The 16,066-nt window shown below is 37.4% G+C and overlaps 2 protein-coding genes across 4 annotated transcripts; one reads left to right on the forward strand and one right to left on the reverse strand.

The window, feature by feature from the left end:
• The first annotated feature begins 320 nt into the window (after positions 1 to 320).
• prpsap2 (phosphoribosyl pyrophosphate synthetase-associated protein 2) lies at positions 321 to 12,375 on the forward strand. Of its 3 annotated transcripts, XM_079252346.1 has the most exons (12): positions 321 to 557; positions 663 to 693; positions 1,075 to 1,127; positions 2,540 to 2,606; positions 2,717 to 2,889; positions 2,974 to 3,089; positions 3,202 to 3,257; positions 3,425 to 3,570; positions 4,638 to 4,679; positions 6,811 to 6,881; positions 8,211 to 8,357; positions 10,494 to 12,375. In XM_079252346.1, the coding sequence occupies exons 5-12, from the start codon at positions 2,736 to 2,738 to the stop codon at positions 10,650 to 10,652; spliced, it is 891 nt and encodes a 296-aa protein (XP_079108472.1). In that variant the 5' UTR covers positions 321 to 557; positions 663 to 693; positions 1,075 to 1,127; positions 2,540 to 2,606; positions 2,717 to 2,735; the 3' UTR covers positions 10,653 to 12,375. The 3 variants fall into 3 exon arrangements, with proteins under 3 accessions (XP_079108472.1, XP_079108470.1, XP_079108471.1); XM_079252344.1 differs by having other exon boundaries at positions 321 to 693; XM_079252345.1 differs by lacking the exon at positions 4,638 to 4,679 and having other exon boundaries at positions 321 to 693.
• Positions 12,376 to 14,609: 2,234 nt separating this feature from the next.
• LOC306765451 (ras-related protein Rap-2a-like) lies at positions 14,610 to 15,236 on the reverse strand (the record flags this gene model as incomplete). Its single annotated transcript, XM_079252910.1, has 1 exon — positions 14,610 to 15,236. One exon carries the CDS (start codon positions 15,234 to 15,236, stop codon positions 14,610 to 14,612), a length of 627 nt encoding a protein of 208 aa, XP_079109036.1.
• Positions 15,237 to 16,066: the final 830 nt, after the last annotated feature.

The raw sequence follows: 16,066 nt of genomic DNA on the forward strand, positions 1-16,066 counted from the left end.
AACAATTTGCTGCGATAGGCTCCAGCTTCCCCGCGACCCTTAATTGGAACAAGAAAAAGAAAAAAATGGATGAATGGACGATGGATACAAACAAATCTTAGACAACCAGATAACCAGAAAGAAATTAAAGACTCTGATCTACCCAAAATGGAGACAAAAACTGATAACTTGAAAGATATGAAGTTAAACAAGCATTAAGATACATTCAAAAGATAAGTCCAATCTAATTCGGCCAAAGCACTTCAGCATGTGTTCTGCCCGCAAAGCGGACCTGTCAATATTGACCCGAGCTGGAACCCGTAGTTTTAGTTTATGGCAGTTAGGTTCTCGTGCAACTTGATAGACAGGTAGCAATCGTCTGTCCGCGTGTAATCGTACAATTCATTACACATACTGATGTGATTTTGCTTATGTTTCAGCCACGTTTTAGTCGGGTTTGTGTTACAAGAAAACGGTGTCCTCGTGTGAATGATTTCAGTGTGCAGGCTCGTGTGCGCTAGCTAGCTTACCAACGATAAGGTCGCATAGTTAAAACAAAACACAAGAGTTTGTTTCAGGTAAAGGTGAAATACTGACCGTCCCTTACACAAAACTCTTACATTGTACTAGGATGAATGTCGCTAAAAGTGGTTACCGCGTATTTTCCGCTAATTCTTCTGCAGCTTGCACTGAATTGGCCAAGAAGATAACAGAGTAAGTACTGAAAACCAATAGTGGTGATTAGTTAATATTTAACGGTGTTCTCATACAGAAACAGATACTATGGCAATATCAGCTCCCAGAAACTGTCAGTGGAAGATAAATACTTCCTGTGGATCAGTAAGAATAAACATTTTCAGTTTAGTGACTCATATCATAATGATACTCTATTAAATGTTGTCCTAGTCGTGTGAAATAACTTACTATTTCTGAGTTTGAACAGTGAATGCATGTGATCAATGCTTGCTGGGTTCAGTGTGAATTTAAACTGATTCAAACTCAACCCTAAACTCTGAAAACTAAACTGTTTTCAGATGATAATACGATTTCACAATTGTTGAATGCATGTGGATGCATCTTTGTGTTGTTTCACAGACGACTGGGAGTTGAACTGGGGAAATCGGTGGTTTTTCAAGAGTCCAATAGAGGTGAGGAACTTATTTTATTTTAAAATAAAACGAAGAGGGGGGAAAAAAAGTTTCTTTGCCAATATATGCTTGTTTTTTTATTTATAGCATCTTATTTAGTCAGGCTCTGATCTGTTATCCAATGCAGATTTAAGATAAGGACATGTACATTGTCCCATCTTGATAAACACTATAATTTTAAGAGATGATGATCTTGGCATCCCGAGTATCCAACCAATGTTCAAGTCAGCTTATTAGGTTTATGATTTCCAATGTGCAGCTTAAAAATATGTTCTATCTATCTATCTATCTATCTATCTGTCTATCTGTCTGTCTGTCTGTCTGTCTATATGTATATGTATATGTATGTATATATATATATATATATATGTGTATATATATATGTGTATATATATGCATATGTATATGTGTATATATATATGTGTATGTATATGTATGTATATATATATATATATATGTGTATATATATGCATATGTATATGTGTATATATATATGTGTATATATATGCATATGTATATGTGTATATATATATGTGTATATATATGCATATGTATATGTGTATATATATATGTGTATATATATGCATATGTATATGTGTATATATATATATGTGTATATATATGCATATGTATATGTGTATATATATATGTGTATATATATATGCATATGTATATGTGTATATATATATATGTGTATATATATGCATATGTATATGTGTATATATATATATGTGTATATATATGCATATGTATATGTGTATATATATATATGTGTATATATATGCATATGTATATGTGTATATATATATATGTGTATATATATGCATATGTATATGTGTATATATATATATGTGTATATATATGCATATGTATATGTGTATATATATATATGTGTATATATATGCATATGTATATGTGTATATATATATATGTGTATATATATGCATATGTATATGTGTATATATATATATATATGTGTATATATATATGCATATGTATATGTATATATATATGCATATGTATATGTATATATATATATGTATATATATATATATGTATATATACATATATATAAACAAGTAGGAATGGTGTGTGATGTGGCACGACATGAAAAAACATTAATTACATGAAAATGATCCAGCAAGGTAGTTTGATTCATTTCTTTGGATTAAGTTTTTTATTCACAGCAGCAAACCATTAGAATATTAAAAATGTCCCACTCTGTCTGCTTCTGACTGTTTCACTTTGGGAGGAGTGTCCTGAGGGTGAAAATCACCTGACACTGGTGTACTAAGGTTAATGGCTTATAGCACAATAAGCTTTTAACCCCCCCCAAAAAAATGTATGTGTCGTGAACTAAAACAATCTGAGTAATTACTGACAAAGATATTTTTAAATTTCTGCTCTAACAGAGACTAGAGTGGACGTGAAAGAATCTGTTCGTGGGCAGACTATTTTCATTATCCAGACCATACCAAGGTGTGTATAGGATGGTATCCCAGTTGGACTGCAGAAGGATTTAAATATAATTCATGAAACAGATTATTGACATAATGTACTTATCTCTTTCCTGTTCTTGATACAACCAGAGATGTCAACACAGCCATCATGGAGCTCCTTATCATGGCCTATGCTCTCAAGACCTCCTGTGCAAAGAACATCATTGGAGTGATTCCCTACTTCCCGTACAGCAAACAGTGCAAGATGAGAAAGAGGGGCTCCATAGTGTGCAAATTGTTAGCTTCAATGTTGGCCAAAGCAGGTAAAAGACAACAAGATACATGTTAAACAGCTATATTTTAAAAGTCTTCTTTTTCTAAGGTGAACTTTTATTTTTGTTTTCAAGGATTAACACACATCATAACAATGGACTTGCATCAGAAGGAGATACAGGGCTTTTTCAGCTTTCCTGTCGACAACCTGCGTGCCTCTCCTTTCTTGATTCAGTACATCCAGGAAGAGGTGATCGTCAGGCTCAAAGATCATTTAAATGCATGAAAAACCACGTACAGGTATTGAAAACCCCACACACACTCAGTCAGTCAGTGACCGTTGTTTTCTTTCATCCTGTCAGATTCCTGATTACAGAAACGCCATCATAGTGGCCAAGTCACCTGCTGCAGCTAAAAGGTAACCAAGCATTTTGATCTCCGATGCTTTGTGTTTTATCAGCTTATAAAATATGCAGTGGAGTTTTCATGATGTCAAATTAACATCAGATGCTAAAAAAATTGGAGAACTTAGTAAAGCTGAACACGGTTATGAACACGGTGTTTTTATTCATTACTTGTTTCCAGGGCTCAGTCTTACGCAGAACGGCTCCGTTTGGGTCTGGCTGTGATTCATGGTGAGGCTCAATGTGCAGAGTCTGACATGGCTGACGGAAGACATTCTCCACCGTGTGTGCGTAACACCACAGGACACACGGGGCTGGAACTACCTTGTAAGAACACTCATCTTCATTTAGCGCTTTTTATTTTCTGGCCTTATTGGCGTGCCTATAGGTCTGGTACCAAATATTTACCTGTACAACTGTCCATGCTAATGGTGTTGTGTTGTTAGATTCCTTTTCATTTGTCACACATTGGTCAAATCAGCAAAAAAAAATAAAAAATTATATATATAAGAAATGAATACCTCACCACATCAAGGTGTCCATAATTTAGCAGGTGTTCAGCACAGCAGATGCCATGACTTGTCAGAGCTGAAAAGGCACATGAGAAACAAAAGCAGCTTGTGGTGGGTCACTTCCTTTCAGCAACCCAGTAAGCCAAAACCATTAGCCACCTTGCACAACTGCTGGACTTCCTCTAAAGTGACACAGAAGCCCCATTTAACACAGCTGTGCTCTTCTAACTGCAGCATATTAATAAATCTGCTGTAGAAAAAATGAAATTCTGCTCTTATCTGTTTTACTGAGATGAAGCGATGACTGCTGTTTCTCACTCATGCCATCAGCCATACTCCAAAAGAAATAGATTTTTCTGTTTCTGCATGATTTAATCTCTTCACTACTGTACCATTACTTTGTCATTACTCACAGCAAGCGGTAATTTCTAACTTGCAAACAGTAAACTACTAAATATTCCCAGAATCAGTCTTTTGTTTGCTTTTGAAACATATGTGAATGTGTATATTTACAGTGAAACCCAACGTAACCTGTCGAAAGGACTCTCACATGAGTGTGTCATTGGCAAATGACTCCATATTTATGTCTATTATTTGGTTGGAAAAAATATTCTTGTTTGAGTTGAGTTTTCATCCTTAATCGCAACACACACACAAAAAAAAAACAATACAAAAAAATGTTATTCATCAGTTGTGATAAAACAGACTTTATTGTAGGCATTAGTGCGTTTAATCTACATTATTGTTGATTTTTCTTTTTTGTTTTCAAATAAATATTTATACCAACGTAGGGTGATGATCCCTTAAGTCTTGGTATTATGTGTTTGCCATGTCTTATATTTGTGCGTTTGTGTTAACGTGGTGTTTATTTGTTGACAAAAGCAGGCAAACAACAGGCTCCGTTCCCTGGCATAGAGCTTCCAAGTACGACTTAAAACTAATTTACATCTAACTCTGAAATGATTCCTCATCAAATAACTCCTCGATTTGTGCATGTGTAGAAAGAAAGGGTTTGTGTTTGCATCTTGAGAGAATGCAGTCTGGATTCAGGATGAGGGGGCGGGGTTTGTGAAAAATGTTGCATTATCAGTGCACAGACAATTGGTCCTGACACTTTCAGACAAATCGGCGTCTCTAAGCAAATTTGCACGGCATGCTTGACTCCCTACAGAAGAATTTTGTGTTTACTGCACCTTTCTCTGATTCCAGACAGCTGCTCTTCAAGATGGTAAAAACTGTTTTGTTCTGCTCTGATTTTAATCGGAAGTCCATAAATCAAACCAGAACCAGTTTTGTTTTTTTTTTTTTATAAATTTTATTTTATTGTTCTTTTTATTCTTTCTTATATATCTGGACTCATCTTGCCAATCAACACATGTTGCACCCATTTAAAAACCCCTTTTCAAAACCTGATGATTTGCTCATATTTGCATGTGATGAAAGCAATAAAGCATGCTTTGGAAACTTCTAACCCAGTTGAAGAAAGATGTTGGAACCTAAACAAGTTAACTTATCAACAGTAATATTTATTGTGTTTCTATGCTCATTCCTTCTGTTGTTAGTTTTGGACAGGCCAAGCCTTCGATAAGATCTGTCTGAAGATGGTGCTGATTAATGGTGGTTGTCACGTTTGAAGACTTGCTTTCAGATTGACCAAACATTTCTTTCGGTAGCTGCGTGTTGTAGGACATCCGCAAGCTGTCGGTACCTTGTATTTCAGAAACGTCTTTGTACCGCTCACTTCTCATGACGTGGCAATTGCTGTTCTTGGTTAACAGTGGTAAAAAAAAAACCAAAAAAAACAACAAAAACTTTGACAGTTTCAGGTTTTCTGATATCATGGAACTTGTGGTATTCCCTGCTCTGCAAGGCATGCTCTACCTTTCTCTGCTCCTTGATAATGTTTCCTTACAATCAGCTTGGCCTGCTGATTGTCTACTAGTTGGATTGTTTCCTCAAACCCTTTGATTGTCTGCATTTACATGCACGCCAGTATTCATAATGCATCTGTTTTTTCCCCTCTTTTTGAGTTATGAATCAGAATTCAGATAGCATTGATGGACGGCTATTGAAATAGAAATTCCCACTCTTTATGATAGGAAGCATATACCTGTTATCAGACAAGTTTGTGTTTAGATCACATGGATTTACATAATAAGAGATTAAAAGTGGTATTTTACAAAAAATCAGAATGTTAATAGTGTTTTTGCAAAATAATTAAGAGATTCTTCGTCTCTAATAGAAAACAGCTGTTGCTGGATAAATAGACTCATTATTATGATGAATGACACCAGCAATGACATGGAAAAATCAAGATGTCCTAGTTGTGTACATGTTGAAGACAAACATTTGGTTGAATGTGGTGTGCATGTAAAAGTAGGCTTGCTGCTGGCAGCACTTTTATTTGACTGAAAACTGATCCCAGAACACTGGCAAGTGTGTATGAAGACACAATCATCAGGGCTTGCCACTGTTGTTGTGTGTGAAAAGAGTGTGTTTAGTGCATATTTAGTTCATATGCAGACTGCTGCTATATGCCTGCTAACACCCAGGGCCTTACGTTGTGTGTGCGTGTGCGTGTGCGTGTGCGTGTGCGTGTGCGTGTGCGTGTGTGTGTGTGTGTGTGTGTGTGTGTGTGTGTGTGCGCACCTAGGCAGTTTCACGTTATCTTTTGATTGGGTATCCTGGGCTGAAAAGCCTTTTTTGTCATCTGATCTTTGCATGGCATGCTTTGCTCTAGGTTTAGCCTTTTTTTAGTTGCATCTCTTAATAAGTAGGAGGGGTACAATGGGGGGGAGTACTTGTACTGCTGTCTTTGATTGACCTGCTGCCATTTTTTAACAAATTATTAAAAATGACTAAAACAAATTACTAAAACTAAAACATTAGTTAAAAAAAAAACAAAACAAAAAAAAAACAGCAATTGCTGGGAGTGATTTGTTTGGATTGCATAGATTTTCTCAACCCATTTTACCCAATCTACTAAGATTTATTTTGAAATGTGGTTGATTGTCTTCATGGAAAGATCTGATTGACTATATGGTTTTCTTTTCAGTAATGATGGCCAAGGAGAAACCTCCGATTACTGTAGTTGGAGATGTCGGGGGGAGAATCGCCATCATAGTGGTAAGATACTTCTCTGGTTTTTCGGCGTTCACATTAGGCCAAAGACAAAGACTTTGCCGCAGTTGCTGGTCACATAAACCTCCTACTGGAGATGTTTTCTGCTTATTACTTGCTCACTGAGAATAACCGAGAAAACTTCTGATTGTCATATGCAGGGATGTTCGATGTTGACTTGATATGATATGTTGATACCCAACATACCGATTTTTCTTCCAACTCTTAATTCTTGATACCAATATTAACCGATATTGATATTTTTGGCACGAGTTTGGAAAGTTTATTTTTTTATATGTCCAATACAATAAAATAAAACATACAAAAAAAACCCAAAAGTAACTTAAAAAAAAAACAAAAAAAAAACGACGAGTTGTGCCAAACAAACAAAAACTAATCATGACATCTCTTATGTTTTGAGTTAGAGGAGACTTCAGAGTCTGATTTAGAATATGTGCCTGTTGTGTGGAAGTTGTCATTTAAAAAGTAAAAACAGTTACAGAAAATTTCCGAGATTACATTTTAATGTCGATATCGGCCACTAATATCGTTAATCTGATGATGTGGAGCATCTCCAGTAATATGGGCACCGTATGTATCCTTATGTATCCACAATAGAGCAGAGTGAATGGAAAACAGCTTGTAGCGCAGCAGAATTGATAAATACTCATTAGCACACACATGGTAACAGCAAGTAAATGCTGACACTCTCATCCATGGTCTCACCGGCTGATGATCCACAGATTTTTCTGGGGACTTGGATGGAAAACCTGTTGAAAGAAAATCCTGAGTGAATATTGCAGATATTTGCATTCTCACATGCCACCACATCAGAACATGTCCAGTGTGTGTGTGAAGGCAGATTTACATTTCTTAGACAATTTTCTTTTAAATCATTATAGTTTGATTGTGTAAGGTTATTGATTACTCTTAATGTATGAGTCTCTCCTTTCACCTCATGTTGCCCCACCTTGTCCCCACTCTTTCTTATAAACTAAGAGCAAATACTTTGCACTGCAGACAATGTAATTAAAAACAGCTTTTTTTTCACTTTCTAAGTCCAAACCTTTCACTGGAATTGCATTGAAGCTTGCCCACTTGTTCCATAGTTCTTACTTCACTCAGCATATGTTGCATTTTGCTGTTGATTTAATCTACCGTTACCTTAAACCACATAATTATATTGCAAAGAATTAACTTAACCAAACCCAAATCTTCCAGAAAGGGAAAAACAACCAAGAGAAAACAGGTCTGCTGATGTTCCTTTACAAGGGAAGGCGGACTATTATGGTTTAACAGGTTTTTGTGTTTTATTCTTTTTATTTCTCCTTTCAGGACGACATTATAGATGATGTTGGAGATTTTGTTGCAGCAGCAGAGATCCTGAAGGAGAGAGGGGCCTATAAAATCTATATTATGGCCACACATGGTTTACTTTCTGCAGATGCTCCACGTCTCATAGAGGAATCTGCCATTGATGAGGTGAGAGCACCTAAACTTACTGGTTTCAGTATCTATTGTCATTTATAAGTCCTGTCTTAGACATGCTGAACTGAACACACATAAGAACATGCCTTGAGATGACTTTGTTGTGAAGTTGTGCTCGACATATAAAGGTGAATCGGATGGAATAAGAAGGTTAGAGGAGAGCAAATAAAGACCCTCATAAAATAAAAAAAACAAAAGCTTGTTCATTCTCTCTTTTGTCCAATACAAATGCATTTTAAATAAATGAGAGTTCCTCTTAATTCAAGCTGTGAGCTGAACTGCTGTACAATGAGCTGCACATAGAACAAAGAGAATCATTGTTTTCAGCTGCTTCAGTTATGGAAGGCATTAGTGTCCTTTTTCACTTCCTTTTAACTATCTGGTGTTCAGAAAACAATGGTAATTGTTTGGTTTTAAGGTCCTGTAATGGATACCTTTTTTAAAGAAGTCCATGCAAGTCTCACACTTCTCAAAAAGTATTTTAGTCTAGAAAAGGTCACCAAAATCATTCATCCTGCTATGCATGGATACCCCTGGTGCAGCCTTGCCTTTTAAGCTTTTTTACAGTGTACACAGCTGTCACATAAACCCAAAATATTTAAAAAAAAAAAAAAAAAAAAAAAAATGTCCACAGCTACCTTTGTGTCACTTTTAGGCTTATCTGCCATTTTTCAAGCCATTAGTTTAACATTTTATGCTAATTTAAACTCCATGCTTTGACTTAATCATTCAGATCACACAGATCGTTGCAAGAACGCCAACTAGGATGTTGCTATAGGTAACCACTGTGCAGATGGAAGAATAGCTTGCTCACTACTTTATAGGTTTATCTTTCTGTCAGCGATCTCTTCATATGTTGAGTCCTGTAGCTAAAGTTGCTCCCAGTAGTACCTGCTTGCATTTTAATGATCTTGCATGACAGATGAAGAAAGAGGAAGCACTATTTGAGGTAACCTGAGAATCTGGTTAAGCTTGAAAGGTTGCAAGTTTGCTCATATAAAACATACCCAGCATTATTTTCTACATTACATGCAATGCTTTTTAACCATAGTGTCAAAAGGGGGGGGGGGGCATTTTAGCTTAAAGGCATTTTGACAGTGACTTGATCTGGAGGTTTTTCCTGATAGTTGGACCAGATTGTTAATAAAGTACAGTGTGTGAGAGAGACAGATGGAACAGAAAGAGCTTAAATGCCATCTCTTTGGCTTTTAGCCTTGTAAATAAGGGGGAAGCTAGTTATAACCTTTGTTGAGAACAGGTAAAGAAAATATTAACAGCATTGGTTAGTTTATTTCCTCCATTAGTGGAGCTGGTGGAGGATTCCTGTTGTTCAGTTTTAGCAGTGCCGTTTCAATAGTTTAAAGTTCGACATGTCGGTTTGGTCCTAATCGATTGGTCTGAGTTATAGTTACTAAGGGTGGGGAAATGGAATTGAAAAATCGAAAATCTGGATTTTTTTTTGCTTCACAATTTAAAAATCGATTTTTTTTTTCAAATAAAAATAATCCATTATAAAATTTTTGTCATTTTTATTATTTTTATTGATCTTTTTACTTGTCGTTTTGGGCATTATAGCAGCAGAATGATGGTCTGGCTACTTTGTTGTTTTTTCCTAATTGAAATCAAGAAAAATGACGAGCAAAAAAAAAAAAAGTTTTATACATTTATTTTGTTTTTAATCTACAAAAATCAGCAATTGTAGAAGAACGGAAGAATTGTGAGAATAGCAATTTAAATCGAATCGCCACCAAAAAATTTGGAATCGAATCGGGACAAAAGCACATTTGTCACAGCCTTAATTGTTACTAAAACTTCAAGCTTTTGCAACTTTTGGATGTTAGTTTCTTATTCTGCATCTACAATAACACCAGACGTGCCCATCTCCGGTCCTCGATGGCCTCAATCCTGCTGGTTTTCAATCTGCTCCAACACACATGACACAACGATCACTCATTGAGCAGAACTTCATTGCCTGTGGGATCCATTTAGTGGAAGCCAGGTGTGTTGGAGCAGGGATACATGGAAAACCTGCAGGACAGTGGTCATCCAGGATTGACTTAAGGCACTTCTGCCACACACATAAGTGGTTTCCTATTTTAAAAGCAATCTCTGTGTGTTTTGGGTCTCCAGGTAGTCGTGACGAACACAGTGCCCCACGAAGTGCAGAAGCTGCAGTGTCCAAAAATCAAGACCGTGGATGTCAGCATGATACTGGCTGAGGCTATTCGTCGCATTCACAATGGAGAGTCTATGGCTTACCTGTTCCGCAACATCACTGTGGACGACTAGAAAGTGTTACTTCCAGCTGAGCTGGGTGGCTGAGATCGGGTCCGCTGCTGCTCATTGCCGTAACAAAATGCCGACGATACGTTCCATATATCGCTTATGTCAGGTTTACATGTACACATGCATCCTGATTAATTTAAAGAAAAAGCTAGAAATTCCTCCAACATAATGAATCCTCTCCCCAAAAGTTGTTCACTGCATTTATGTTCAGTTGAAAACTAACCCTAAAGCAAAGCGAAGAGAAAGTTATATTTCCAGAATAACTAAATTCCACTTTAGAGGCAGAAGTTTTATTGAATAATACAATTTAGGTTGTGTTGTAGGGAACTTGATGGTTCTTTTTGCAAGCTGTAGTTTGAAACGGTTATATTAAAGTCCTTATTTAGGAGCGCTGCAACAGACCAGCTATCAGGGAGGGAAGCACAGGATGAGACACGTCTCTTTAAAGCGGTTCCAGTTGATTTATGTTGTTACTATGCAAGAACCTTTTCTCATTGAATCTATCCGTGCCAAATTTGACAAATCTAGAGCAAAACATTAGCTTAGATGCCAGGTAAATTGAAGAAAGTTGTCTTTTTGGGATGAAGGAAAAAGAAAAATCTAAGATGAGATGGCAAATTTAGTTTTGCTGCTTTCCTCAGCACTCCGATCCATCTGACTTGAACAAAAGAGGCTTTATACTTATTTCCTTATTCGCTCCAGCAGCTCATATTGTTTTTTTTTTGACTGATATAACTTAAACATTAGCTAAATGTCCCCAGTAATGGGGTATGATGTTCTACCAGCTGTTTTCCTGACTCTTGCTAGCTCTCACGGTCAGGGCTGCTCAGCCACTGTGCTTCACCTGCCTTTCGACAGAGCACGCTGATTCTAACAACAAAGAGGAAGAACTCCAGTTGTCTGAAAGTGTTTTCAGAATTTGGTTTTGCACCATTTGTGGTAATGCCTATTAAAATGTTCTATGAAAAAAGAAGTCGGTAGGCTGTTAGATTTCTAAGATATTTATTGCATGAATAGTTTATCTAAACTAGATTAACCCATATTTTCCTAATAAGGCGTATTTTTTCTTTGGTAAGATCCAGTGCATTAAGGCTTTTTACTCTTTATATATACATATATATATATATATATATATATATATATATATATACTATTAATGGTAAATTGGAAGGAGCCGATTGATTTTTATGTTTGCTTTCAAACGGTTGCATCACCCTCTTAGAGTAAATATAATACATAAACCGAGATGGCGTTTCAGTACCCCGCTGATTTGACTTTACAGCGATACTCCACAAAAACAAACAAAGAAAAAGAAACACGTTTTCTGCTCTGATTTAATCTTTTGCTCAGGGAAATATACGTTTTAAAGCCAGTGCACATTTATTTGCTCATTTGGTCTTATTAGAGAGTTTGTAGCTGCTGCACGTCAACAGCAACTGCTCTGAATGTCTTCCATGCAGCAACTCTGTACGACTTCACTCCTGATAGCCAGAGATTCCCTTTTGGTATAGATCCTGGGTTTTTCTTCGTGTACAAATGTATTAGCGTCAACAAGCAGGCGTCATATTGGCACAAAGCGAGAATCGTCTGCATCAAATGCAGCTGCATATTGTATGTGTCCTTGATGTGTTTTGTGATGTCTGTATTTATTGTTCCCCTGATTTTCTCCCCTTCAGCTTTGTTTGACCCTGGTATTTGACATTGTCTATGAAAATATAACAGTTGCCTCTCACAGTGCCTTGTCTCTTAATTCTAATGTTTATCAGTCTCCATTACAATAAATGTACTGTTTATGCAACTTAAGTGCAAATTTATAAATATTTTTGAATGCGGCTGATAGGAAATTTAATCTTACACTTTAATTATTTTATCAAACATTTTGCATTAAATCTTCCTTTACATTATGTGGAGATAAAGCAGAGACAAAAATGTTTAAATACAAATTCAAGATGCAGAATTAAAAGATTTTATAGATTTGAAGTCAAATTGTTGTAACTGCATTGTAAAATGCAGTTTGTCTAATCCATCACTGGGTGGTGCTGTTGAGTCGTTTTTGGACTTTCCAACAAACTCATTTCCATCACCTTGTTCTCTTTTCTTATTTAAGAAATCTTTACATAGTCTAATCAACATATATTTGATCAATATTACTGAAAATTTACTATTTAGTAAATTTAAATTAAATAAAACCACATATATGACTGCCTTATACGAGACTTGCATTTTAAAATCTGATGTTGATGTCAGAGATCCTGTACTTGTTCAAAACTTCTCAGGTTGAAACACATCACTGAGGAGCTTGGACCAAGTCTAGGAGCAGAGCCAAGCACAGAAACCGTTCATCGTAGGAACTTAAGCTGCCATAATGACCATTTAAAATGAACATTTCTCCATTGGATTTTTTAAGCAAAAGTAGTTTGAGGAGTTTGCACCCCTTGTGCCTGTGTCCATTAAAGTTTAGATCTCACCTGGACTTCACAGAAAAGACGGTCTGCCTCTGTGTCTCCCCATCATATGTCAGAAAGATTTGTGTTCCAGCGGATCAGCTGTAAGTTTAAACAGCACAAAGAGGAACTAAAAGATGTTATAGTTACAGATTGCTTCCTCGTCTTATTCTGGGGAAGCTGTGCACCTTGATAGAGCGTTTTTGGAAAGAGGAAGCATGATGTGACCCTTCAGTGGCGTGGAAAAGATAAGGTTACATGCGGGGGCTTTTAGGGAAGATAAAAATGTCCCTCAATGCACAGCACAACTTTCTAGTTCCTGAGAGGTGTCATTAATCTAAGCAGCCGTACAAATCTTCAGTTTTCAATATACATAAAAGCAAAAACAAGAATACATTTGTGTCACTAAGTTTTATTTCCTGGATTATGTATTGATGTCATTAACTGTGGCATCTACTGGAGAACTTAGTTTACTTTTTGACACTGGATTTAATTGTTTTTATAGCTCTGTCACACACAGCAGACAGTGATATCCGCCTCCAAAGGAAAACAACACAAATCAGAGCTTCTTTTCTGTGAGGCAATCCACACTTTACTACTTTTGAATGACTTGTATTGTGTCTTACATCCAGCTTACTCATCTGGTTAGACCAAAAGAACAACAAATGCTTGTAACAGTATTTGTTTTCTAAAGAAAGCTGTACTACATTTACATGCACAGTATGGTGGTGGTGGTTTTTTTTTTTTTTTTTTTTTTTAGGTTTCTCTCATCTGCAAGAATTTCCAGGTGAATGCAGGAGCTGTTTCAGATTTTACAGTGCAGTGGCGTCTGTGAACCTTTTAGTTTTGTCACAGATATAGTCTCCTAATAGTCATATTACCAGTGTTCATGTATGAAAGCCTTTCTTTGTGCTCTCTTCTGTTGCACCGTCAGCGGTAAAAATGACAACACAGTCTAAAAAAACGAATGATTTATTGTTCATATTGACACACACTAAGAACTTAAAACATGTCAGAGCTTGTTATTTACAAACGCCTCACAAGGCTTTGCTATCCAGCGTGTAAGAGCTGTTAGGCTGCACATGTCTGATGATCCGAAATAGAAAAGAAATCTGAAGTGGTTTTCCAGGTGTTCATTTGAGTTACAAAACCATCACATGTAAATACAAGCAACACTGTCTTTTAGTTATTTCACAGCTACAGAACATGGAAATGAAACAAGAGGAGGCTCTTCACTGCCAGTGTTTCTTATGTTTCTGGTTTTTACATTCACTAAAGTGTCCAGTTAGACCACATTCCTCCTTGTCTTGTATTTGCTTTCTTGAGAGCACCTTTGTCCTCATTGTTGGATGTCAGAGCTGCTGTGGGGATGAAAAAGGATTTGATGGACTTGTTTCTCGTTTATTATGTATTCAACAAAGTCTCTTTGCCTCTCTGCATCATGATTCACCCCTACTTGCAGCAACAGCGAGTATAGTTTTCTCCCTCGGTGTCATGGTGCCCTCCGAGCAGCTCCCTATGAGATGAGGCAGCTGTTGGTCTTGTTCATGGGGGGTCTTTTGTTGCTCTCCTTGGGGAATGTCTCCCGTCTGTGGCACAGTGCTGGACTGAGCCGACAGGGCAGGTTGGCCTGCTGCAGCAGCTCCCTGAACGCCTCCAGCACATTGATGTTGTCTTTGGCTGAGGACTCCAGGAAGATGTGGTTCCAGTCCATCTCCACTGTGGATAGAATGTCCTCGCTGGACACCCGGCGCTCGTTGTGGCGGTCTATTTTGTTGCCTATCACAACGATCGGTGTGTACTTGTCCTCTTTGACTTCCAGGATCTCTGCTCGCAGACTCTTGACAGCCTCCAGGGAATCTGGGTCATCTACAGCGTAGACGAGGGCAAAAGCATCGCTGTTCTGGATGGAGAGCTTACGCATAGCAGGGAAGGAGTAGCTGCCACTGGTGTCCATGATGTTGATGGTGACTTTGACCCCCCCTACCTCATACTCCATCCTGTGGAGCTCCTCCACTGTGCGGTGGTGCTTCGGCTCAAAAGCGTCCTTGAGGAAGCGTTGGATGAGGGCTGTTTTCCCCACTCCACCTGCCCCCAGAAACACCACGCGCACCTCTGTCTTCTCTTTCACCTCGAAGGACATGTCCGTGTTGTTTCCCTTCAAACAGTCGGCTCTGCCTCCGGTGGCCGTGGATCTTTTTTGGGAAAGTGATTCAGCAGAAGTGATGGAGCTGGAAGAGGTTGTGTTGAAGAGAATGACAGTAGTGGATGCATGTGAGTGTGTGCTTGCCTGGCTGCACTCTGTATTTATTTACACTCATCACCTCCCCCCCCCCCCCCCCCCCCCCCCCCCCCCGCACTTCCAGCCAATCAGATGAAGGCAGCAATTTAAACTCGAATGACCAGCAGCCTATCAAAACCAAGTGCACATCAAGTCTAGGAAGAAGGGGGAGGAAAAAGTGTCAGGGAAAGATAAACTTTTGATTTTAAAAACATTTATTGCATCTTTAAAACAGTATAATTAATTATGAATTTTTTTTCGTTTAGTATAATGACAAATGGTAACCTTTTTGTCTTTCAGTATTACCATTTATTTAAATAAAAACTTGATTCAGAAGCAGCCATCCTGCAATCACACAACAGCTGTCCAGATAATTGGTTTTTATCTGTTTTATACTTTTGTTTATCAGGTTGTCAGCAGGTTTACTTTCACTGTGGTAGGTGGCAACTAAACAAATGACAATTTCCTGAAAGGTGAACTGGCTGTGCACATGTTGTGTGGTATGCTTTACTTTTTCTTTGTTTTTTTTTTCCCCCTAAATTGATGTGCAATCTATCTGTTGTAGAGTCTCTGTTCTTACTGGTTTTTTGTTCTGGTTTATTCATGCATGTTTAAATATCCATGCATTTATATTCTAACCGCATAACTTTTATGCCATTACATTATACAGAACTGCATTTTTGATTTGGATC

Source organism: Telmatherina bonti (assembly GCF_933228915.1).
Source record: "Telmatherina bonti genome assembly, chromosome: 14".
NCBI lineage: Eukaryota > Metazoa > Chordata > Actinopteri > Atheriniformes > Telmatherinidae > Telmatherina > Telmatherina bonti.